The 24,664-nt window shown below is 44.2% G+C and overlaps 1 protein-coding gene across 1 annotated transcript; it reads right to left on the bottom strand.

Moving 5' to 3' along the window:
* Window positions 1-1,751: 1,751 nt before the first annotated feature.
* On the bottom strand, window positions 1,752-23,597 carry LOC110168973 (synaptic vesicle glycoprotein 2A). The gene is made up of 12 exons (XM_020934469.1): window positions 23,012-23,597; window positions 18,176-18,356; window positions 16,681-16,832; window positions 16,139-16,272; window positions 15,553-15,642; window positions 15,355-15,462; window positions 14,328-14,416; window positions 11,922-12,086; window positions 11,713-11,846; window positions 11,221-11,427; window positions 8,620-8,779; window positions 1,752-1,935 (listed from the first exon to the last, which is right to left on the bottom strand). The coding sequence occupies exons 1-12, from the start codon at window positions 23,595-23,597 to the stop codon at window positions 1,752-1,754; spliced, it is 2,190 nt and encodes a 729-aa protein (XP_020790128.1).
* Window positions 23,598-24,664: the final 1,067 nt, after the last annotated feature.

The following is a 24,664-nucleotide window of genomic DNA, read 5'->3' as shown; positions in this document are numbered from 1 at the left end:
CGAGCATGTTTCCACACACCATTTGAATGACTGGGAGAGCACTTACAGGCAATACATGTCCATTGGCTCCAGTGTATTGCTAATGACAAAAAACAATTCAAGTTTCTCACTGAAATCACATGTATTTCAGTTTAGTTGTTAAAGTAAATGTAAAGTTATGGGATAATTTAAGCACAGACGAGCTGATGAGTCTCCCTATGACATGCGCTCCAGCTGACATGCTTCAGTATAGACCAACTGCATTCACCTTAAATAAGTTAGTAAGTGTTCGCCTCAGTTAGTAGTTATCTTTGAGTATTTGAATAGATTTAGATTTTGATGAGCACTATTTAGATCATATTTAGATTACCATGTTAGATTTTATTGTTTTGCTATATTTGCTGAAAAAACTAACGTATTAACATTTTATGTAACATTTTTGTAGGTTTCACTTTTGTACAATGTTTTTGCATATTTATGGAGTATGCCATGTGGGAGCTTGCAGGCTTGTGGGCGGAGCCTTGTATTGGCTTGCTAACTATAAGGATTTGAATATAGCCTGGGAGATCGCTAAAATACTCAATCATGCATGGATGACATTTAAAACCTCTTCAGGCGTGTTTCTGAGGAGGAAACAATGATATAACATATACATTTAGCATAATATCCCCTCTTTAAAGGTGCACTGCGTAACTTAAAGTCTGTTGTCTCTATAGAGATGCTATTGCTTTGTTCATACCTGATCCTACCTATCCACTTTTTAATCTGCACTGAGACCTTTGATTGAGACACAAAGGCAACTCAGACATGCAGTGGAAATGTTGCAGCGGCATTAACTGCAACAGTTTACTGCAGCAAAACTTGAGTTTCCCTCAGGATCAAGTATTTCTCTCTCTCTGTCTTTGCTCCACATGATGACATTAAGCTTGAAGATAAGCAGGTGACACCACCAGGTCAAGTTACAGGTCAGATCTGTGATGAGGTGGTTACACTCAGAGAAAGAATACATGTTTTTCAAAGTCAAAAAAAAACAAAACAAAACCCTACATCAGAAATGTTACGGAGTGCATCTTTTACATGTCAATATATCAACTAAATACAAGTACTACAAAAAAAAAAAAAAAATCTGCTCTTGCTCTTCTTCCATCTTTAACTAGTCATAAATTAATGCATAAGAAAATGTGTTCATCTTGGTGTAAAACTATTCAAAATATTCAGAAATTCAGTACTCTGATTGGCTAATAAATGGAAACATGTTTTGTTTTGTTTTGTTATTTATTTATTTTTTTTTTATGAATTTGAGCCTTTTAAAGCCATTAAATGTTTACCAACATGAGGCCCATATTAAAACAAGTCCTAAAAAACCTTAGTGGTGTGGTGGTCAGCTGGAGCGCTGTGGTGATGCTCAACATTTCAGGTGAGGCTGGAATGTTGGAGACATTCACTTGGATAGTCTGTGCTTCGGATGTACAGCTAGGACACAACACATGGCCAAGGTAGTAAAGGGAACACACACCAATTGTGCCATTATTCAACAGTCAAAACAAACCTGGAATGTTCTAACATCTAGAACATGGCAGTCGGGACCCGGGGACACTGAGGACGGAGACACATCAAAAATGCTTCGAGTCCGAGGGCATTTTTGAATGTAGGTCACTTGAGCCACTGTGCTGCTTCATTCAGCTCAAATGAATAATGAGTGGTTATTGCATGGCTGTTATGGAGTGTCCATTCACAGTGTGCCCAGCCCATCAGTGGGATCTGGGGCCACACTATTTGAGCACCTGGCCCCTGGTTTCTGGGAGTTTGAGAGCCAGAAAGCTGCCGGCGGCCAGTGCTCCAGAGGCAAAGAGGATTGGCACGGCTTTAGTGATGCCCACAAAGGAGGTGAAGATACTGATGCCCAGGACCGCTGCCAACTTACACAGAGCATTCAGGAACCCAAAGGCCGTGGTTCTGAAAATAGACATTCAATTAAGTGAGCTTATCTACAAAAAATTACTACAATGTTAATAGTGCCATTGTTAAAGGGCCCATATTACACTCTTTTCTGATCTTCTGTCTGTTATAATAATAATAAATTAATTAATCATTGCATTTATATAGCGAATTTCAAGATACCCAAAGCGCTTTACAGTTCATTGGTTATTCACTCAACACTCAGTGGTGGTAATCTACTACTGTAGCCACAGCTGCCCTGGGGCAGACTGACAGAAGCAACGCTGCCAATCTGCGCCATCGGCCACTCCAACCACCACCATCACTCACACACACACACACCACTTTCATACGAGGCAATGTGGGTGAAGTGTCTTGCCTAAGACGCAACAACAGTTTTTGCCACTGGCGCCACAATACTACTACTACTACTACTACTACTACTACTACTACTACTAATAATAATAATAATAATAATAATAATAATAATAATAATAATAATGTGTTTTGTTGTGTTTTGTTTCATGTTAAACTCACAATCCTGCATATTTAGGCTTTAGTTCTTCTTTCAAACTGAAAACACTGCTGTTTCCTCCTCAAAAACATACCTATGCGTGTGTATTCACTATGTGTTTGAGAAATCCTTTATTAGTCTGTCTTCATATGTTCCACCTGGTGATGTCATGTGGTAATACAGGACATTTTGTGCTTTGCAGATAGACTAATAATAAAGGATTACTCAAACACATACTGGAACAAAACCAGGTATGTTTCTGAGGTGGTAACAGCATTTTTACATGCCTTAAAGCTCACAAGAGTCAATTTTGTGTAATATAAGACCTTTAACTTCATACACAAAGGTACACTGACAGGCAAAAATTTGGACACACCTTCTAATTCAATGTTTTGTTGTTTTTTTTTAGACAGAAGACATCAAATATATGATGTAAGAAAAAAGGTAAATAACTGAACTGTTTTATATTTTAGACCAAATTCACAACCCTTCCCTACCCTGGCCTTCTCTCACTGGGGTCAGTCCATATGAAATCAGTCATTTTCAAGGAATCTTCCCTATGAGCCGTGTCAGATTTGGCTGAAAAAAAATTCCAAACATGTCTAAAATCACCAAATGAAAGAATCTCAATTCCTTGAGTTGTTCCTGAGTTATGGCCCATTCAAATTTTGGGGCCATGCTCACTTTTTCTGAAGGGGGGGGGGACAGGGACAGCGCACATTTTTTACTTTAACCTTAAGAGGAGAGATGTAGAACAGGTCCTACCAGGCTGTAGGACCTGTGTTAAAAAAAACATGCAAACTCCACACAGAAAGGCCCCGACGACCCAGGGATCAAACCCGGAACCTTATTGCTGTGAGGCATGCGTGCTAACCACTCAGCCACCATGCCACCTTTGGACCCTTGGTCCCCCATGTGGGCACAGTTAGATGTTGATAATTTTTTTTAAAAACTTTGGCATATTCTGATTAGTTTAAAATATCATCTACTATTAACTTCCTTCATTTCAAAGGGATTTTTCAAAATGATCTCTCATGGGTCATTTCTGGTGGAGCTCAAGTACTTTTCCACCTGCAGAAAGGTTCAATTCCCTTTAATAGCCTTAAACACTATTTTGCATATTATAAGGGCTTGGAAAAGTGTCATTAATTCTTTGAGAAAATTCAACTATTAACTCTGTACAAAATTATGAAAAAAGGTTTGTTTGCATTATTTATTCTATTTTTATTTGAGTAAGATCATTTGTTATCTCACAAAGAAACAGCTTTTCATGGTGTAGAAGTAAAGCAACAAAAGTTAAGATAGTATTCATGGAAACTGATCAAAGGCAAATTACAATTGGAAAACTCATTATCTGTTGAATCACAAACTCTCTCATTCTATAACCATGACTTTCAGGACCACCATATGTGTATAATTTTTGCACCAAAATATTACAAGAAGGCAGAAACATTAATAAGGAAAAAATTGATACTGACACAAAAGTTACCAAAATACAATAATCTGGTCTGTTATTTGTTCAACTGCTAGAAATTATATTTTAAAAATTCAGTGTGAAAAACAACCTCAGCGGAAAATACCAACATACTGGAAAAAAGTGCCCATTTGGTCCCTTTGCCGCCTACATGTAGATCATCTGTATTGGCATCTTGCACACTAAGTGTTACTAACGACTAATGAACTTCACAAGTAATGTTTGGATCCTGTCACAATCTGGAGGGTCAAGGCGATAATCTCGTGCTCTTCTTCCCTGAATTTCTGGTACTTTAATACAACAGATTCTGTGCTGAAACGGGCCCCAACATGGTTCTGCCGATGTTCAGGAGGCCACATGAGGGTTCTGTCATCTTGATTCATAAATTTCACATAGACATCACCATGTTCATCTGAACGCTCTGAAATATTCCCAATGAACCACCTGATGTCATAAATAAATGCATGTATTGACCTGCTGGTACAGAGAGAAATCTGCACAATCTCATTTTGTATTTCAGATACTGGCACTTCAGAACATAAATGATCTTGAGATATTCTCCTCATTTCTAATTTACCATTTGACACCGGAATGAAACTGGGGTGTGATCTAGTACCATTCACAGTCTTTGTCCTGCTGTAGTGCTCTTCTAGTTTGGAAGTAAGTTCATGGTTTGTAATGCATTAAGAGCTTGTAAAGAAAAACTTCACATTCATTATGCTTTGTGAAGTTCACTCAAACATCTAGAGTGAGGTCAATATTTGATTGCTGTCAGTTGTCTTTTGCCTTTTACCGTGCCAACAAAACCATCACAAACAATTTACCACAAATAATCTCCAACTGTCTTCCCTCATATATATATATATATATATATATATATATATATATACCCCTCCTTGAACCGTCACCTTATCGTGGTGGAGGGGTTTGAGTGCCCGAATGATCCCGGGAGCTATGTTGTCGGGGGCTTCATGCCCCTGGTAGGGTCACCCAAGGCAAACAGGTCCGGGGGGACGGGTCAGACGAAGAACGGTTCAGAAGCCCCTATGATGAGTGTACGAGCAAGGCCAGTTACGTCGCCCGGATTGGCGTCACCGGGGCCTCACCCTGGAGCCAGGCCTGGGGTGGGTGCTCGCCAGCGAGCGCCTGGTGGCCGAGCCTCCCCCCACGGGGCTCGGCCGGGCTCAGCCCGAAGGAGCGACGTGGGGCCGTCCTCACGTGGGCCCACCACCCGCAGGAGGATCCATATGGGGCCGGTGCAGAGAGATCTGGGCAGCAGTCGACGGCGGGGGCCTCGACGACCAGATCTCCGGACATGGAGACTAGCTCTGGGGACATGGAATGTCACCTCGCTGGGGGGTAAGGAGCCTGAGCTTGTGCGGGAGGTTGAGTGTTACCGACTAGATATAGTCGGCCTCACCTCCACGCACAGTTTGGGCTCTGGAACCCAACTCCTTGAGAGGGGCTGGACTCTCCATTTCTCTGGCGTTGGCCGCGGGGAGCGGCGGCGGGCTGGTGTGGGCCTGCTCATTGCCCCACAGCTCAGTCGCTGTGTGTTGGAGTTCACCCCGGTGAACGAGAGGGTCGCGTCCCTGCGCCTTCGGGTCGGGGACAGGTCTCTCACTGTGGTGTCGGCCTACGGGCCGAACAGCAGTGCAGAGTACCCGGCCTTCTTGGAGTCCTTGGGAGGGGTACTAGACAGTGCACCGACCGGGGACTCCGTTGTTCTCCTGGGGGACTTCAACGCCCACGTGGGCAACGACAGTGACACTTGGAGAGGGGTGATTGGGAGGAACGGCCTCCCCGATCTGAACCCGAGTGGTGTTTTGTTATTGGACTTCTGTGCTAGTCACAGTTTGTCCATAACAAACACCATGTTCGAGCACAAGGGTGTCCATAAGTGCACGTGGCACCAGGACACCCTAGGCCGGAGGTCGATGATCGACTTTGTCGTCGTGTCATCTGATCTCCGGCCGCGTGTCTTGGACACTCGGGTGAAGAGAGGGGCTGAGCTGTCAACTGATCACCACCTGGTCGTGAGTTGGGTTCGCTGGCGGAGGAGGAAGCCGGAAAGACCTGGCAGGCCCAAGCGTGTAGTGAGGGTCTGTTGGGAACGTCTGGCGGAGCCCTCTGTCAGAGGGACCTTCAACTCGCACCTCCGGGAGGACTTCTCCCAGATTCCGGGGGAGGCTGGAGATATGGAGTCCGAGTGGGCTTCATTCTCGGCCTCTATTGTCAATGCAGCTGCTCGGAGCTGTGGGCGTAAGGTCTGTGGTGCCTGTCGCGGCGGCAACCCCAGAACCCGGTGGTGGACACCGGAAGTAAGGGATGCTGTCAAGCTGAAGAAGGAGTCCTATTGGGCTTTGCTGGCTCAGGGGACTCCTGAAGCAGCTGACGGGTACCGGCGGGCCAAGCGTGCTGCAGCCCGTGTGGTCGCGGAGGCAAAAACTCGGAGCTGGGAGGAGTTCGGGGAGGCCATGGAGAAGGACTATCGGACGGCCTCAAAGAGATTCTGGCAAACCGTCCGGCGCCTCAGGAGGGGGAAGCAGTTCTTCACCAACACTGTTTACAGTGCGGGGGGAGAGCTGTTGACCTCGACTGGGGACGTTGTCCGGCGGTGGAAGGAATACTTTGAGGATCTCCTCAATCCCACCGTCACGTCCTCCGAGGAGGAGGCCGAGGCTGGGGACTCGGAGGCGGACTCATCCATCACCCTGGCCGAAGTCACTGAGGTGGTTGGCAAGCTCCTTGGTGGCAAGGCTCCGGGGTTGGATGAGATCCGTCCTGAGTACCTGAAGTCTCTGGATGTTGTGGGGCTGTCTTGGCTGACACGCCTCTTCAACATCGCGTGGCGGTCGGGGACAGTACCTCTGGACTGGCAAACCGGGGTGGTGGTCCCTCTGTATAAGAAGGGGGACCGGAGGGTGTGTTCCAACTATAGGGGGATCACACTTCTCAGCCTTCCCGGTAAGGTCTATGCCAGGGTACTGGAGAGGAGAATCCGGCCGATAGTCGAACCTCGGATTCAGGAGGAGCAGTGTGGTTTTCGTCCTGGCCGTGGAACACTGGACCAGCTCTACACTCTCCATAGGGTGCTCGAGGGTTCATGGGAGTTTGCCCAACCAGTCCACATGTGTTTTGTGGATCTGGAGAAGGCATTCGACCGTGTCCCTCGTGGTGTCCTGTGGGGGGTGCTCTGGGAGTATGGGGTCCGGGGCCCTTTGCTAAGGGCTGTCCGGTCCCTGTATGACCGGAGCAGGAGCTGTGTTCGCATTGCCGGCAGTAAGTCAGACCTGTTCCCGGTGCATGTTGGACTCCGCCAGGGCTGCCCTTTGTCACCGGTTCTGTTCATTGTTTTTATGGACAGAATTTCTAGGCGCAGTCAGGGGCCGGAGGGGGTCCGGTTTGGGGACCACAGGATTTCATCTCTGCTGTTTTGCGGACGATGTTGTCCTGTTGGCTTCATCGAACCAGGACCTGCAATGTGCACTGGGGCGGTTTGCAGCCGAGTGTGAAGCGGCTGGGATGAGGATCAGCTCTTCCAAGTCCGAGGCCATGGTTCTCGACCGGAAAAAGGTGGCTTGCCCTCTCCGGGTGGGTGGGGAGTCTTTGCCTCAAGTGGAGGAGTTCAAGTATCTCGGGGTCTTGTTCACGAGTGAGGGAAGGACGGAACGTGAGATTGACAGGCGGATCGGTGCAGCTTCGGCAGTGATGCGGTCGCTGTATCGGACCGTTGTGGTGAAGAGGGAGCTGAGTCGAAAGGCGAAGCTCTCGATTTACCAGTCAGTCTTCGTTCCTACTCTCACCTATGGTCATGAGCTCTGGGTAGTGACCGAAAGGACGAGATCGCGGATACAAGCGCTCGAAATGAGTTTCCTCCGCAGGGTGGCTGGGCGCTCCCTTAGAGATAGGGTGAGGAGCTCAGTCACACGGGAGGAGCTCGGAGTAGAGCCGCTGCTCCTCCACGTCGAGAGGAGCCAGTTGAGGTGGCTCGGGCATCTGTTCCGGATGCCTCCTGGGCGCCTCCCTCGGGAGGTGTTCCGGGCATGTCCCGCCGGGAGGAGGCCCCGGGGAAGACCCAGGACACGCTGGAGGGACTATGTCTCTCGGCTGGCCTGGGAACGCCTCGGGGTCCCCCTGGAGGAGCTGGAGGACGTGTCTGGGGTGAAGGAAGTCTGGGAGTCCCTGCTTAGGCTGCTCCCCCCCCGCGACCCGGCCCCGGATAAGCGGACGAAAATGGATGGATGGATGGATATATATTATATATATATATATATATATATATATATATATATATATATATATATATATATATATATATATATATATACCAAACATATATGGTGCATTTGGTAGAGCCAAAAAGCATTGGCATGATTTTAACTTTATCTGTTATGTAGTATTAAAGATTTTTAATTATTTTGTACTTTTTGAGTGCCTTGTATTTGAGAATGGTCCCTTTACTGAAGAGCATCAAAAGGACAATTTTGCACAATCTCTGCACATACAAGTATTGCTGCTGCCCCCTAAAGTTTTGCAAAATATATGGTACATTGTAGCTAGTTTCTTTTTGTTCAGTATGTTTGATGCCTTGATGGCCTCACAAGGCTTAGACTCAGTCTAGCACTGTTTAAATAAATGGATCAGAATGGAGCGGCAGAGTTGACACTTTCCAGCTGGCACACAGTAGCACGGTTTGATGAGTGGGACCTACCTCTTATCTGAGGGGTACAGCTCCACGGTCAGGACATCCAGAGAGTTCCAGGAGGCAATGCTGATGCCTCCAAAGAGACAGAGCAGAGCGATCATGGCTGATTCACTGTTTCCGAAGGAGAGCAGGAAGCAGCTGACACAGGAGATCACACTGGAGCCCGCTGCATGGTACAACACAGCAGGTCAGCCAGTCTCTGCATAGCAACCAGCCTATATAAGACTGTGGGGCCTATTCTAACCAGACTATACATGGAAATGTAGGGTCTATCCTAACCAGTTTACATAATATTGTGGGACCTATCCTAACCAGCCAAGATGGAACTTTGGGGTCTACGTAGCTACTGTTGTCATGATACTAAGGAATAGGCTTGACACTCTGATTTTGACACCACAATGGTAATGAAAAGAATCTTGTTTTAGACAATATAACGTCATTCTCAACATAAATAATTGGTAAGGTATGGTAATAATTACCAAATTAATTCACAAGACCTCAAAATTTGACGTATTAACATCACTCAATGTGGCAAGGGTTATTTGTGATTTTTAAAAAGCTTCATAGCTAAACTTTATATTTTGGTGTGGTGGAGTTTCAGTGGTATCATAGTTATCTTTGTAGTGTTCAAACCCTGTGTCGAAAAATGCATTTTTAACACAAATCTGTATTTTGTTTTAGGCCATGTGATGCCTGTCTGTCTTTATTGTTTCAAAGCAGGGTCTCACAGAGTGCTGCAAAGTACAAGGATGACTCTCACAGAGGAGTATCTCCCATAGAACTAAGTCTATATCTACTGTTCCATGGATTGCTTCATGGTGTGTGGCCTTTTAAGTTTACATACATTTCTAATTCATGAAATAGAAAAAAACATAACACTGCTTCTGTTGAAATTAAAATTATTTTACTTAAATTAAAAAACTGAAAATCTAATCAAGTAGACTTTTTGTAACAATAATAATAACAATATAATGCCTTGCACTTGTAAAACGCTTTTGTCATAGACAGTCCCTCAAAGGGTGTCATAATTCATTCACACCATACTGGGTGATGGTAAGCTACTACTGTAGCCACAGCTGTCCTGGGGGCAGACTGGCCCCTTTGACCACCAGCAATCATTCATGCACACACCACATTCATACTAGGCAATGGTAAAGTGTCTTGTCTAAGGACACAATGACAGAGCTTGGTCACACCCAAAGAATAAATCTTAGATATGGAAGTTTTCAAAAATGACTGATAGCCCTTGCCACTAGGGTGATATTAAATGAGTTTAAATGAGGATATAGTTTTGATACTAGTTTTGTTATCGATTAGTATGTGATTTTAGATGATAGATACATAGCACCGTGTTGCCTGGAAATGTAGGGTCTATCCTAACAAGTTTACATAATATTGTGGGACCTATTCTAACCAGCCAACATGAAACACTGGGGCATATCCTAACCAGCCTATGCACCTTAGCCACTTTTGCCTCTAAATACTCCTAAATTGCGGTGGCACTTCCGGATCCTATTCATGTCAACAGAAAATTTGGGAAACATTTTCATCTCAAATATGACAAAAAGTCCATTCATTTACTTAAAATGTCACATTGTACCGATTCTCTCTCGGCTTTATAGTCCATATTGAACTTATTTGCTGTCAAGATCAGCAGCCCCATACAAAATAATACAACCCAAATGACGATGGCAGTGTCCATGGCAACTTCCAGAATAAGGTGAATATATAAGACTGTGGGGGTATCCTATCTAGCCTACATTACACTAAAGGCAAGAGTTCCAAAACAATTGCTGTGCTGCAAATAAAGTTCTCACTAAATAGTGCAGTATAATTAACATTGTATAACTCTAGAATTGTGATTGTGAATTCTGATACTGGTAATGTGTAGAAGTGTACCTACAATCATTATTTATTTTACAGAAAAGGGCCCTGAAAATTATCACCAACAGTCATTATAGAGAGCCATCTAACCAGTTATTTGTCAAATTTAAAGTATTTATGATACTGTTGACTTTGAGTATCCTCAAAATAAAAAGTAGGAAAAAGTAGAAAGCAAAGTGCAATGTATTACCTGTAAATAAAAAAGACAGTTTGAAAAAAAAAACCCCACTATAATCTAAAAGGAATAGACATGTTAAAAAAAAAAAAAAAAAATGAGATTCAGAACCAAGATTATGGATGCATTGCTGTGAAAGGAGTTCATTTGTTGATTGAGTACAATAATGACATTTAAAAGTACATAAAATCCAGTGTATAAAAGTGAAGAGATACAGTATGTTTGCAACTGATTGCTCTTTGTGATTTAAATGAAATGTATTGATTTGAAATGTTTTGCAGTAACTCTCACTGTCAGTGTATTGTATGGAAAAGGGGGCAGATAGCACAAGATGACTCATCTTTGTTCTCCTTTTCATTCATTTCTTGTATGTTTAATGTTATGATACTGTTGATGTCTTGTTTATACTTTATTAATTAAATAAATAATAAATAATAACCAGCCAAACAAGCCTATACATAGAACTTTGGGACCTACCTAACCAACCTACATAGAGTTGTGGAGTCCATCTAACCAGCCTGTACTGTATGTATAACTGTGGAGCCTACCTAACATTCGCAGGCGCCCAATCTTGTCCATGAGCAGTGCAGACACAATGTTCCCCGGCAAGACTGCCAGTGTACCGAGGAAACTGACGAAGTACACCATGTAAGCGTTGTTGTCATCCCCTACATCACTGAGCAGACAGCCCTCCTTGTTGTGCCTGAAGGTACTATTGATCAGCTTACTATTGATGAGCCGATACTTGAACAGATCTGCATGGCATGAGGAGAGACACAAAGCCATATAGACAGTGAAAAACACAAAATAACAGAATACCCAGTAAAATGCCCCCTTTTTAATGTTTAACCAGAAAATTAACCAAGCATTAACCAAGCAATACAGAAGTCCAAGTAATTCTAGTTTGTAAAAGAAAAAGACTCCTGCCTAGAATGCTAGTAATTCTAGTAGCCTGGATGGCACTGCCTCTACTAGTTGTTCTCCCATCCTTGACCAAACCTGGAACCGCGAGGGAGTTGTAGATATGGCAGGGGCCTGACCTGTGTTGTAGAAGACCGTGGCAATGAAAGTGCAGTTCTTGAAGAAGGTGTTACTAGAAGTCACGTCCTCAAAATAACACTCCTCAAACAGTGAGTCCTCAAAGACCATAGACTTCATCTTCAGATTGACAAACCTGCAAACAGAGAACAGGTCAGCATGCTCAATAACCATGAGGATCCCTGAGGAGCCTGAGGAGGCTGGTACACACCTGTCATTGAAGTAGGCTCCCTGACGGTGGATCTGGTTCTCCAGGGTGAAGTTGAAGGTGACATGCTCCACCTTCTCCTTCATGAAGACCTTAGTGCGGGAGGCGTAGTCTTGCTTCTGAAGGTACTTGATCATGTCAGGGAACCACACTGTCAGGCCGTAGTAACTGCACAGGCAAAGGTCAAAGACACAGGCATGTGACTGTTGTAAGGGTTACTGCTTAACCAAGCAGTGGGCCGTAAGGTGAAATACGGTCACATTGCTGGCCTTGTGAAAAATCTTGCTTATAATTTTTGTTGTAAATGCAACAGGGCTCTTTTAGATATATTTTTCTATTGTATTTAAAACCTCACTTTATTTATAAAATTTTCATGACAATATAAAATTTGAAAGACAAAGTATTCAGCAAAAGCAGAAGTTTTTTATGTCATTCATGGATATTCGAGTGATCTTGTGATCTCTTACTATTGGGGCACTATTCAGACTGTCCTTACAGTTGTCAGTAGAACCCTGTACTCATCCCACAAGCCTATGTGACCCACACTCCAACACAGCCATTTTTTTTTTCATAAATATACAAGAGCAGGATACAAAAGAATACACTACAACTGTACAAATGCAAACTGATTGAGTGCTCTGAACAGGGAGTGACTTAGTGCACGCAGCTAGCTTACAATTAAATATGCTGTTTTCAGCTAATATAGCATTTTCAGATCAATTAAAGGTAACCTCTAAATATGTCATGCAGTAGCATAATACCCCTTAGAACTAAACCCCTCTTTAAATTACACTGTCAGAATCTTTTTTTTTTTCAGTAGTCTGATGGGTTGATTAGGTCTTCTGTATTGATTATGTTTTACATTTTAGAAGGTATGAAACAAACAATGGTCTGTAGGTAATAAAGTACAGTATAGTCTTTTGCCGTGTTATTATTTTTTTCTCACTTTATTTTTGCTGCTCAAAATACATAAACTACCTACGCTTAACCTGTTACCATCCACCTAATTTGGCGTGTGCACAATAGCACTACATACCCAAGTGCCATAGCTTATTAAAAGAAAACCTTAGAACCCACATGCTTGTGTGAGGCACCATTTTAAAGCTTAGGCATTCTAGTTTCTGTAGATATGCATATGAAGACTGTGAGTGCTGCCTAACCTACAGGACAGTCAATTAAAAATTGTATTTTTTTGCTTTGAAAAAACAATTGAAAAAAATAAAGGCCTTAGCTTGGGCATACTTCATGCTAGGCATTTGTGACTCTCTACACTCATTGTTCAAGTTGTTGGCAACAACTGTGTAGAATTTCAGACCTTTAGGACAAAGGGTTTTGATGCTGTGAGCCTTTGTGTAAACAAAATGACAATTCAGCACAAGCCAAATTTGTGCCAAAATAATAATAATAATAATATAATAATAATAATAATTGTTATTATTATAATACTAATTCTTCTGAGCTTTAGGCATGTTTTCTCAAGAAAAAAAACTAAAAGTAGCCAAAAATGTCAAGTGCCAGATGTGCCCTCTAAGGCCCCTCCCGCACTGCTCTCTGTGTCCCTCTTTGTTGCGCTTGTAAACACAGCTTCCTTTTCAAAGCCTATCTGCATGTCCCACCCACCGTTTGAAAGCTCTGGTGATAGGCTAAAACAATATGTCAATCACTTTCTGGAAGAGCCAATGACTGAAGAGATTTCCCGTAAACAAACTGATGACGCGTGCGTAAAGCCAGGAAGTACGTGGGTACGTTAGCTTCTTCAGTGGCTTGTCCCAGCTAAACCCCGCCACCGACAACAGCGGGGAGGGTCTCATTTTGAAGCTAAGAGTGTGAGGAAAACAAGCGTACCCAAGAGCACCAAGAGAAACGGAACTCAGAGAGGGAGAAGGCTCGGGAAGGCAACATATCATATTCATTCATCCATTCATACGGATGAGGATTTTCTGGATTATTTATCCACATGGAATTATTTTATGGAAAAAACAACTTGATATTCTTTTTCTGTGGATTATTACGGACTTATTGAGTACAACTTTTCATGGATTGAACGCGTTTTGGACCGACAGAACCGGCTCAAAGGTAAGAAATGCGTATCTTATTCTTTGATTATGATGTGAATTTTTAAGTTATCGCGTTTTGGGCTCGTTGTACGGCATAAAATGAATGATATGGTTGTTTTATTGAGAAATTAAGCTTTCAAAAGATGTATGGCATGCCAGTAGTGAAAACAATAATGAAGGTGAATATACAGAGTGAACATTTTTTATTGGAAAATCGCCCACCGGCGGGTGGGTGGATGGTAAGTGGTTTTTAACCTTCTCTCCTGATGTGTGTGACAGATACTTGCACTCAGATGTTTTAGAAGTGTTCTGACAGAGAAGCGTAATCAGTGTGCAGCAGAAATGTGCTGACCTGAAGGACATGGAAAACCAGACAGCCATCATCATGTAGGTGGTGCGGCGGTATTGAGGAGAGAACACAGCCTGGAAGTTTTCCCACACCTGAAACACAGCAAAGCAATGAGACCCCTGCTGGTGGAATACCTGCATAATGTGCACACAAATACGTTTGGGAAGGGTCCTTTAAAGGTCTTATATTATAACTCCTGTGAGCTTTAAGCCATTTTATAATGCTGTTAGCTCATTAAAACATACCAAAAGTTGTGTTTTGCTTCATTCACATATTTTTGAGGAATCCCTTATTATTATTACACCCACATTACATCGAAGCAGTAACAGCATGTAAGCGCATACGTACAGGCATCACTTTCCATTTTAACCAGTTGGCCAATTTTCACCAGCAGTGTCAGATGTCCAACAGCCATCATAATGCTACGTAACTGTGTGATGTATTGGAATGAACCTTGGACTATTTTGTTGAGGACCGGTACCTTTAAGAGACTTTTTGGCTCTGAATGGCAGACAATAATCAGTATGAACTGAAAAGGAATATAAAGTTTTATTTATTTATTTACTGAGAGAGAGGAACACACAGCCTAACTATGCAGGATTTCTGTGTCCATATTAAGATATTTTCTGATCTGTTATAATAGTTGTTTGCTCATCAAAAACATACTTGGAGTTTTGTTCTGTTTAATTCACAGAAATCTTGCATATTTAGGATGAGTTCTTCTCTCAAATTGCCAATCTCTACTGAACTAAAGGTAAAAGGTAGCTGTTAACTTAAAAAAATACCACTACATGACATCACAAGGTGGAACAGAGCATTTTAAACTTTGTAAATGTAGACAGACTAATAATAAAGGATAACTCAAACATGTGTGAATGAAACAAAACACAACTCCAGGTCTGTTTTTGCTGAAGTAGCAACATTATAACAGGCCTTAAAGCTCAGATGAGTACATTTTGTGCAATATAATACTTTTAATACAATAGAGATACAAATTTAGGCTCTTAAAGCTTCTGGACATCGTTGTTACCTGATGGAACAGTGCTGTGAGTTTTATCCTCCACTTGTCATACCAGGGTGCACCATCTCCCATGTCCACCAGCTCATCCCGAGGCTTCACAGTCTTTATGGTGGTCACCTGACACGAGAGTTGACATTCATATTCTCATACCTGTATCCTACAATTCCATGTTTAAAAAACATAGACTGTATTAAGAAGTGGACTCACAGAGAAGACGCGTTCAGGATATCCCTTGGCCCTCATATTGGTGTCATGGACCTGTTTCAGGATCATCCAGGCCTCATCATGTTTCCCATTCTACATCAACAACAACAATATTTAAAACACTGTGTGCCCCTGTGGGGAGCGTGAGGGGGAGGAGAGGTGAGTCTAGAGGACTAAAGGGGAGAGTAAGAGGGGAGGATGGGTGGAATCTGGAGGACGAAAGAGGAGAGTGAGCGGAAAGGATGGGCATTTTAACAAGATTACTTGAAGAGGAAGAATAGACTATCATTTAGGAGTAACTTTTTGTGATTGATGTTTTAAAAGTCAGTTACAGCATTTATGTGATTGTTTGCAGTAAATTGAAATTCAAATATTTCCATTGTCCTGTAGTAAGTCAGGCTTTGAAAAAAAAGAAGAAAATAAGAAAGAAAGAAAAGAAAAGAAAATGAAAAAAAAGAAAGAAAAAGAAAAATTATCTCTAAATTTAAGAGTTTTAGGTAGGGATACTGGTAGCAGTAGCAGCACCACACCAAGGTTTTGCATTAGCCTCTTTTGTAATGTGGTGTTCCTACTGAGTGTTGGGGCTGACCTCAAGGAAGAAGCGTGGGCTCTCTGGCATGGTGGTCAGGGCAGAGATAGCGGCCACAGCGGGAAAGGCACACACCAGCACAAAGACCCTCCAGCTGTGGAACTGGTATGCAGAGCCCATCTGGAAGCTCCAACCTGACAGGGCACAGGAGGAGCACAGGGAAGGGTCACACATCTGAGCAATCATGTGGAAAATAACAGGCTAAGTGTTTAGTGCAAAAAATGCTATGCAAATACACCATGTACATTTTTTGTAAGCTCAGTTTAAGCTTTATATTTATATTTATTATTATATTGATAATGCTCTCAGTGTTTCCCACAGAAAATTAGTTAGGCAAGGTATTAAAAAAAAAAAAAACGTAAGATGGAGATGTAAATACAGTATGTGATGTTATGTTGTTATGTTATGTTAAGAGCACACGGGTATGCAGGAGCATACAGATATACTGGAGCAGTAGCTACCCTATGTGCAATTTAGTTTGACAGGTGAAATGTATTCATTGTAGCCTTTTCTTCTGAACAATCTGGCGCAGCAGGACTTACCGTAGTGTGGGATGATTGCCCAAGCCATCGCTGATGCATAGATACCTCCAATCATCCAGAACATGCAGAGCCAGCTCAGATGCTCCCCTCGCTTCTCCTGGGCCAGGAACTCAGAATAATAGGAGAAGACTATGGGAATGGAGCCACCAATGCTAAAAAGAAATTAGTGTTGAGTTCCTTCTGGGGTTATCAAAAGTCTAAAAACTAAGCTCAGTTTCAATACTAAAACTAGTATCAAAACTGGATACTCATTTGAGTATCTAGTTTGAGCTGAGTATCAATACTGAAAAAACAAAAAATGATTGATACTACCAAAGCAAGTTTAAGACTACATGGACTAATGTACACCTATGAACTAGTAGAAACTACCTGACTATCCCTATGACTGAGGGATTACACATATGTAAGGCCACATGGTAATATAACCAAAGGATAGATAAGGTCTTGGAATCAGTATTCAGTCTATTCCTTAGTATTAAAATTGAGTTTGAAATATTTGTGTCATAACAGAATTAGTTACTGCTTCCACTACTATCAAACATTTTGACACACCATCTCCTTTACACTAAGTTCACACTGACTACATAATACATTGATACATACTGAAGACATCAAATACGTGATTCAAGTTGTATGCAATTACAGTATGTAGCAAGGAAACATTTTGAATATCTCTAAATATGCATTTATATTTTAGACCTTCAAGATGAACTCACCTGAAATGGTTTCACTTCACAGTTATGCCTTGTCAGGTTTCATATCTGTGTAATCCCTCACTTGTCCAGGTATGTTACACCACCCTTCCAAGTGGTTTCTTCAGTTCTCAACTTAGATGAGTGATGAAACATTTTCACCCTAAAACATTTGTCCAGCTGACAGAATTAAATGTCTCTGTCAGGGTTCATCAGTGAATTTCCAAGATGTGCAAAGCAGTGACCAAAGCAAAGGGTAGCTATTTAGATTTTTTTTTTTTTATTTAATTTAATTTTTTTTTGTGGTGTACAGTGTGTCTATGCTGGTCACCATAACACATTTTGAAGCATGATATATTGCTACAGAGCAATAAACAATAATACTGAAACTTTATGCCACTGATTAAGAATTAAATGAAGAAAGATAATCCCAGTAAACCATTATTAAATAGTATTATTAAAAGGCCTGAGCTGAAACGACTAAATAGCAGAATGAAGGAATAATTAGACATAAATGTGACTTATTCAACCCTAGCTATCATTACGCTACCAGACAAAAGTGGAAACACCTTTTAATTTATTTAATTTTTCTTCTTTATTTCCCTGATTATTAATATTGTAGATTCTTGGACTGAGTGGAATGAGCTGTTTGTTTTTTGCCATATTTATGGAGATATCTTACTTCATATATTTGATGCATTCTGTGTGTATATAAAATGCAGAAAGTAGCAAACTTAAAGAAAAAAAAGTGAACAAGAAGATGTGTCCAAACTTTTGATTACTAGATAGACAGGAGATCTCACCCCACTCCTGAGGCCAGGCGGCAGAACAGGAAGGAGCTGTAGCCCTGTACGAATGATGAGAAGAAGGCAAACACGCTGTTGATGGACAGAGAGATGAGGAGTGTCTGTCTGCGGCCGATCCTGTCTGCCAGCCCGCCCCACACAAATGCACCCACCATCATGCCCAGGTATACGATCAGCCCTGCACACACACAATCACCATTAGGACACAGGTTCATCCCCAGCATCTACCAGTCTATAGTGTGTTGTTGTGCTGTTGTGCAAGACACTGCACTCACCATGCCAGATTTGGGGAAAATATCTATTTGCATTGCGCATTTTTTGCATATTGGTTTCTGACAAGCAATTTCAATTTATAAAGTTCACATTCTTAGCACAAAAAGACTGAAATATGAAATGATAAACTAATCCAAGTTTGTCATTAAGGACTGGTGCACACTGGGACAACAATGGCTCAGTGGTTAGAGCAGTGGTCAAAGGTTTCAGGATTGATTCCCACTTGGAGTTCTGTCATTGTGTGCATGAGTGAGAGGTGGATTGAGGGGCTGATGATACAGATTAGCTGACTCTCTTCTGTCTACTATAATAGCTTCCCATCAGTGAGTTTGGAATGAATAGACTACAATGTAAGGTTTTGTTCAGAGTGTAAAGAGGATTACAAGTGTAAGGCATAATTATTAAGATTTCCATGTGTTTCAGAACATGATTGTAGAACCCTTACCTACAGAGTTAGCATCTTACTAGTACACACATAATAACATAGAACATAAAAATGGCAGCCTTTGCGATTTGCTTATTGTGTCCGTTCAAATTGTAATTTTGATTTTGATTCTCCCCTCCTTGAACCGTCACCTTATCGTGGTGGAGGGGTTTGAGTGCCCGAATGATCCCAGGAGCTATGTTGTCGGGGGCTTCATGCCCCTGGTAGGGTCACCCAAGGCAAACAGGTCCGGGGGGACGGGTCAGACGAAGAACAGTTCAGAAGCCCCACATGATGAGTCACACACAGAGGCCAGTTACGTCACCCGGATTGGCGTCACCGGGGCCTCACCCTGGAGCCAGGCCTGGGGTGGGTGCTCGTCAGCGAGCGCCTGGTGGCCGGGCCTTCCCCCACGGGGCCCGGCCGGGCTTAGCCCAAAGGAGCGACGTGGGGCCGTCCTCACGTGGGCCCACCACCCGCGGGAGGAGCCATATGGGGCCGGTGCAGAGAGATCTGGGTGGCAGTCGACGGCAGGGGCCTCGACGACCGGATCTCCGGACATGGAGACTAGCTCTGGGGGGGAAGGAGCCTGAGCTTGTGCGGGAGGTTGAGCGTTACGGACTAGATATAGTCGGCCTCACCTCCACGCACAGTTTGGGCTCTGGAACCCAACTCCTTGAGAGGGGCTGAACTCTCCATTTCTCTGGCGTTGGCCGCGGGGAGCGGCGGCGGGCTGGTGTGGGCCTGCTCATTGCCCCACAGCTCAGCCACTGTGTGTTGGAGTTCACCCCAGTGAACGAGAGGGTCGCGTCCCTGCGCCTTCGGGTCGAGGACAGGTCTCTCACTGTGGTGTCGGCCTACGGGCCGAACAGCAGTGCTGAGTATCCGGCCTTCTTGGAGTCCTTGGGAGGGGTACTAGACAGTGCACCGACCAGGGACTCCGTTGTTCTCCTGGGGGACTTCAACGCCCACGTGGGCAACGACAGTGACACTTGGAGAGGGGTGATTGGGAGGAATGGCCTCCCTGATCTGAACCCGAGCAGTGTTTTGTTATTGGACTTCTGTGTTAGTCACGGTTTGTCCATAACGAACACCATGTTCAAGCACAAGGGTGTCCATAAGTGCACGTGGCACCAGGACACCCTAGGCCGGAGGTCGATGATCGACTTTGTAGTCGTGTCATCTGATCTCCGGCCACGTGTCTTGGACACTCGGGTGAAGAGAGGGGCTGAGCTGTCAACTGATCATCACCAGGTTGTGACTTGGGTTCGCTGGCGGAGGAGGAAGCCGGAAAGACCTGGCAGGCCCAAGCGTGTAGTGAGGGTCTGTTGGGAACGTCTGGCGGAGCCCTCTGTCAGAGGGACTTTCAACTCGCACCTCCAGGAGGACTTCTCCCGGATTCCGGGGGAGGCTGGAGATATGGAGTCCGAGTGGGCTTCATTCTCAGCCTCTATTGTCGATGCGGCTGCTCGGAGCTGTGGGCGTAAGGTCTGTGGTGCCTGTCGCGGCGGCAATCCCCGAACGCGGTGGTGGACACTGGAAGTAAGGGATGCTGTCAAGCTGAAGAAGGAGTCCTATCGGGCCTTGCTGGCTCGGGGGACTCCTGAAGCAGTTCTTCACCAACACTGTTTACAGTGCGGGGGGAGAGCTGCTGACCTCGACTGGGGATGTTGTCCGGCGGTGGAAGGAGTACTTTGAGGATCTCCTCAATCCCACCGTCACGTCTTCCGAGGAGGAAGCCGAGGCTGGGGACTCGGAGGCGGACTCATCCATCACCCTGGCTGAAGTCACTGAGGTGGTTGGAAAGCTCCTTGGTGGCAAGGCTCCGGGGTTGGATGAGATCCGTCCTGAGTACCTTAAGTCTCTGGATGTTGTGGGGCTGTCTTGGCTGACACGCCTCTTCAACATCGCGTGGCGGTCGGGGACAGTACATCTGGACTGGCAAACCGGGGTGGTGGTCCCTCTGTATAAGAAGGGGGACCGGAGGGTGTGCTCCAACTATAGGGGGATCACACTCCTCAGCCTTTCCGGTAAGGTCTATGCCAGGGTACTGGAGAGGAGAATCCGGCCAATAGTCAAACCTCAGATCCAGGAAGAGCAGTGTGGTTTTCGTCCTGGCCGTGGAACACTGGACCAGCTCTACACTCTCCATAGGTGCTCGAGGGTTCATGGGAGTTTGCCCAACCAGTCCACATGTGCTTTGTGGACTTGGAGAAGGCATTCGACCGTGTCCCTCGTGGTGTCCTGTGGGGGGTGCTCTGGGAGTCTGGGGTCCGGGGCCCTTTGCTAAGGGCTGTCCGGTCCCTGTATGACCGGAGCAGGAGCTGTGTTCGCATTGCCGGCAGTAAGTCAGACCTGTTCCCGGTGCATGTTGGACTCCACCAGGGCTGCCCTTTGTCACCGATTCTGTTCATTGTGTTTATGGACAGAATTTCTAGGCGCAGTCAGGGGCCGGAGGGGTGAGATTGACAGGCGGATCGGTGCAGCTTCGGCAGTGATGCGGTCGCTGTATCGGACCATTGTGGTGAAGCGGGAGCTGAGCCGAAACGCGAAGCTCTCGATTTACCGGTCAGTCTTCGTTCATACTCTCACCTATGGTCATGAGCTCTGGGTAGTGACCGAAAGGACGAGAACGCGGATACAAGCGCTCGAAATGGGTTTCCTCTGCAGGGTGGCTGGGCGCTCCCTTAGAGATAGGGTGAGGAGCTCAGTCACATGGGAGGAGCTCGGAGTAGAGCCGCTGCTCCTCCACGTCGAGAGGAGCCAGTTGAGGTGGCTCGGGCATCTGTTCCGGATGCCTCCTGGGCGCCTCCCTCGGGAGGTGTTTTCCGGGCATGTCCCACCGGGAGGAGGCCTCGGGGAAGACCCAGGACACACTGGAGGGACTATATCTCTTGGCTGGCCTGGGAACGCCTCGGGGTTCCCCCGGAGGAGCTGGAGGACGTGTCTGGGGTGAAGGAAGTCTGGGAGTCCCTGCTTAGGCTGCTGCCCCCGCGACCCGGCCCCAGATAAGCAGACGAAAATGGATGGATGGATGGATTTTGATTCTATTGTGATTTCAGTTTTTTCAATCACTTTGACACTAAAGTCTAAATATATGAAAAAAAATTTTAAAACTTGCTACACAGTTCACACTATGGAGACATTTTATAAACAGCCACAGAAGCACTAGAAACACAATGTCATATAGACTTATGCATTGCAAACGTGTGAACCAGGTTCACACACATAGTTTCATTCTGAATTGTTTTGTGTCTGTGAATAGTTTTGGAAAGTGTGCAAAAGATTTGACCAATATATAAAAGGTTTTAGAAAATGTGCCAAAGCAAAAAAAAAAAAAAAAAAAAAAAAAAAAAAAAAAGGAAGTAAGGCCAATTCAGCTGTAAAGCAAAACATATTGCTAAGACACAACTAAAAACTAAAACACATGGAAATTCAGATATTTAGAACTACAATACATAGTATTATTATTATTATTATTATGTTGTTGTTGTTTTTTTTCTACATTACCAGAGAAGGGTATGTTACCCTAGAAACATGTCCCTTCCTGGCACTGGAGTAGTGAGAGGAGGGGGAGAGCTGGTGCATGAGCATGAGTCAGGCCTGTTATACAAGAGCTGATCACAGCAAAACAAGATACTCAGCAATGTGAAAATTCCCATGTCTTTTGCTTGAGAAAACTACATTTGTTTACTTTTTCCAAAGTGATTACAAAAAAATAAATAAATAAATCTGGTGAAAAGAGATGGTTTTATTTTTTAAGTGGAGCAGTGCCACTATTAGATGGACATAAGAATCTTTAGGTACAGTAAGTCTCAGGATAAACAGCTGCACATGCTTTATTAGCTTATGTGGAATATTAGCATGATGACACATACATCTACTTGTTACTTAATGTAGAATGATGTGGACTAATTGAGCTTGTACAGCTCACACTTGACTGGTTCAATTCAGCATTCAGTAACTCAGAGCCTTCCAAAGGTTGAGGAGAAATAGGACAAAGGCGCCTGCCTTTGAGTAGCAGCATTAAATAGAGAAAGAGTGAAGGTATGATCAAAATAGTAGATAGTCACAGGGATTAGATCATAATTAGATTGTATTACCATATCGCCCAGGTGTTAATGTGAGTCACTTACCCAGCATGCCCTTGTTGGGCTCAGAAAGACACATATCCTTCTCTGCGAAGGGAAGCACGAAGCCCACCACAAAGATCTCCACTCCATCCGCCATGAGGGCCAGCCCCAGGCAGAAGTACAGGGTCCACTGGAACTTGCCGTGTCCACACTCCTGGAGGATGGTCTCGTACTGCTCTGCCAGCTCCTCCTGGTCCTTTCTGCGCTCTCCCTCTGCCACAGCTAGGTCCCTATAGGTCTGTGGGGGCACATCCAGCCCAGGGCCCTTCCCCTCTGCCCGGGGAATACCCTGGTACTCTCCTTCATAGATCTCATCCTCTTCATCGTGACCCTCAGTGGAGTCACTGTGTGCATCCTCATCTCCACGGCTGTCACTATGGTAGTACCCTGCATCTCCACTCACACCGTAGTCATCATCATCGTCCTCCTCCTCAAAGCGCTTGTAAGAACGTCGTGTGTACTCATCCGCCATTCGGTCCATGCCCCGCCCAACCTTCTTTCCCACCTGCTTCTTGGCCACCTTGGCGATGTCCTTGGCCCCGCGGATGAATTCCGAGCGGCCATCCCTGTATCGGCTGTCATCCTCCATGATGGCTGCTCACTGGCTCTCTCAGAGGCTCGGGAGATCAGGAGAGGCCCAGGCACTGTGTGGGGGTCTGTCCACAGAACACACATGGGGTATTAATGTTGATGGGCATGCACAGGTAACAACACTGTGTAGAACTGTGATATATTGAAAAAACATACTCTTGATTTATTTTTATTTATTAAATATTATATAAGTCAATTGAAAACACCTCATTTGCAATGACAACCTGGCCAAGAGACAGCCTAAAGCTGCATAATACAAACACCCATACATCACTCTTAAAGGTACTTTAGGAGCCACTCGTGTTTTGTTTGGGTCACTGTTTATGTCTGAGCACAGGGTGACGATATTTGGCTTAGCCACAAGGGGTCAGGGTGGAGTCAAGCCTATATGAACGCACAGGTGCCACTGTACTGTGTGTTTGGGTGACAATGCACTATCCAATTTTTTCCATATTATTGAACATCCACCCACCCCACTTCTTTCTGCCATAAGTGGGCCTTGGAACCCCCCGCCAAGTGCAGTCATAAGGATTGTGCACTTCTGGAAAAGTTTGGTTAGGGCATAAGGTTAGGTATGGACATAGGTTTTTTAAAAATCCATGGATACAAGTTGGGGTGCGCCTCCTAGTGGCCGGTGTACATAAAATCCAAAATGGGAAAAGGTTATATTTCCACTTCGTTCAGTCTTAAATTGTTGTATAATATAATTTTTCTACTTTGTTTGATACAAGGAATTCAATTCTGATATATTCTTCTTATTTTTAGTCAATTTTTATGTTAAATCTATTATCATAGTCATCTTTAACTAAAATAAACTGTCTATATCTCTGAAAAAGTTACATTTATATATTACTCAGGGCCGTAGACCCATAGTTTTACCTCCAAGGTCCTTTTTTTTGTTGGTTGGAAAGGTCACTATGTGGGCATGTTGTTTGCATCAGTCACTCTGCTGCGAATCCAGTTCGCTTTAGATAAAAACGTCTGCTAAATACCTGTGTTTAACCTTTAACTATAGTGTCAAAGATAACATGTGCTGACAAAAAGGACCACTTTCCTTGTCCATGG

This window comes from Boleophthalmus pectinirostris, unplaced genomic scaffold (assembly GCF_026225935.1).
Source record: "Boleophthalmus pectinirostris isolate CB_2022bp ecotype Guang Dong unplaced genomic scaffold, ASM2622593v1 HiC_scaffold_6, whole genome shotgun sequence".
Taxonomy (NCBI): domain Eukaryota; kingdom Metazoa; phylum Chordata; class Actinopteri; order Gobiiformes; family Gobiidae; genus Boleophthalmus; species Boleophthalmus pectinirostris.
Note: the sequence above shows the minus strand (reverse complement) of the source record. Positions and strands in the feature narration are given on the sequence as shown.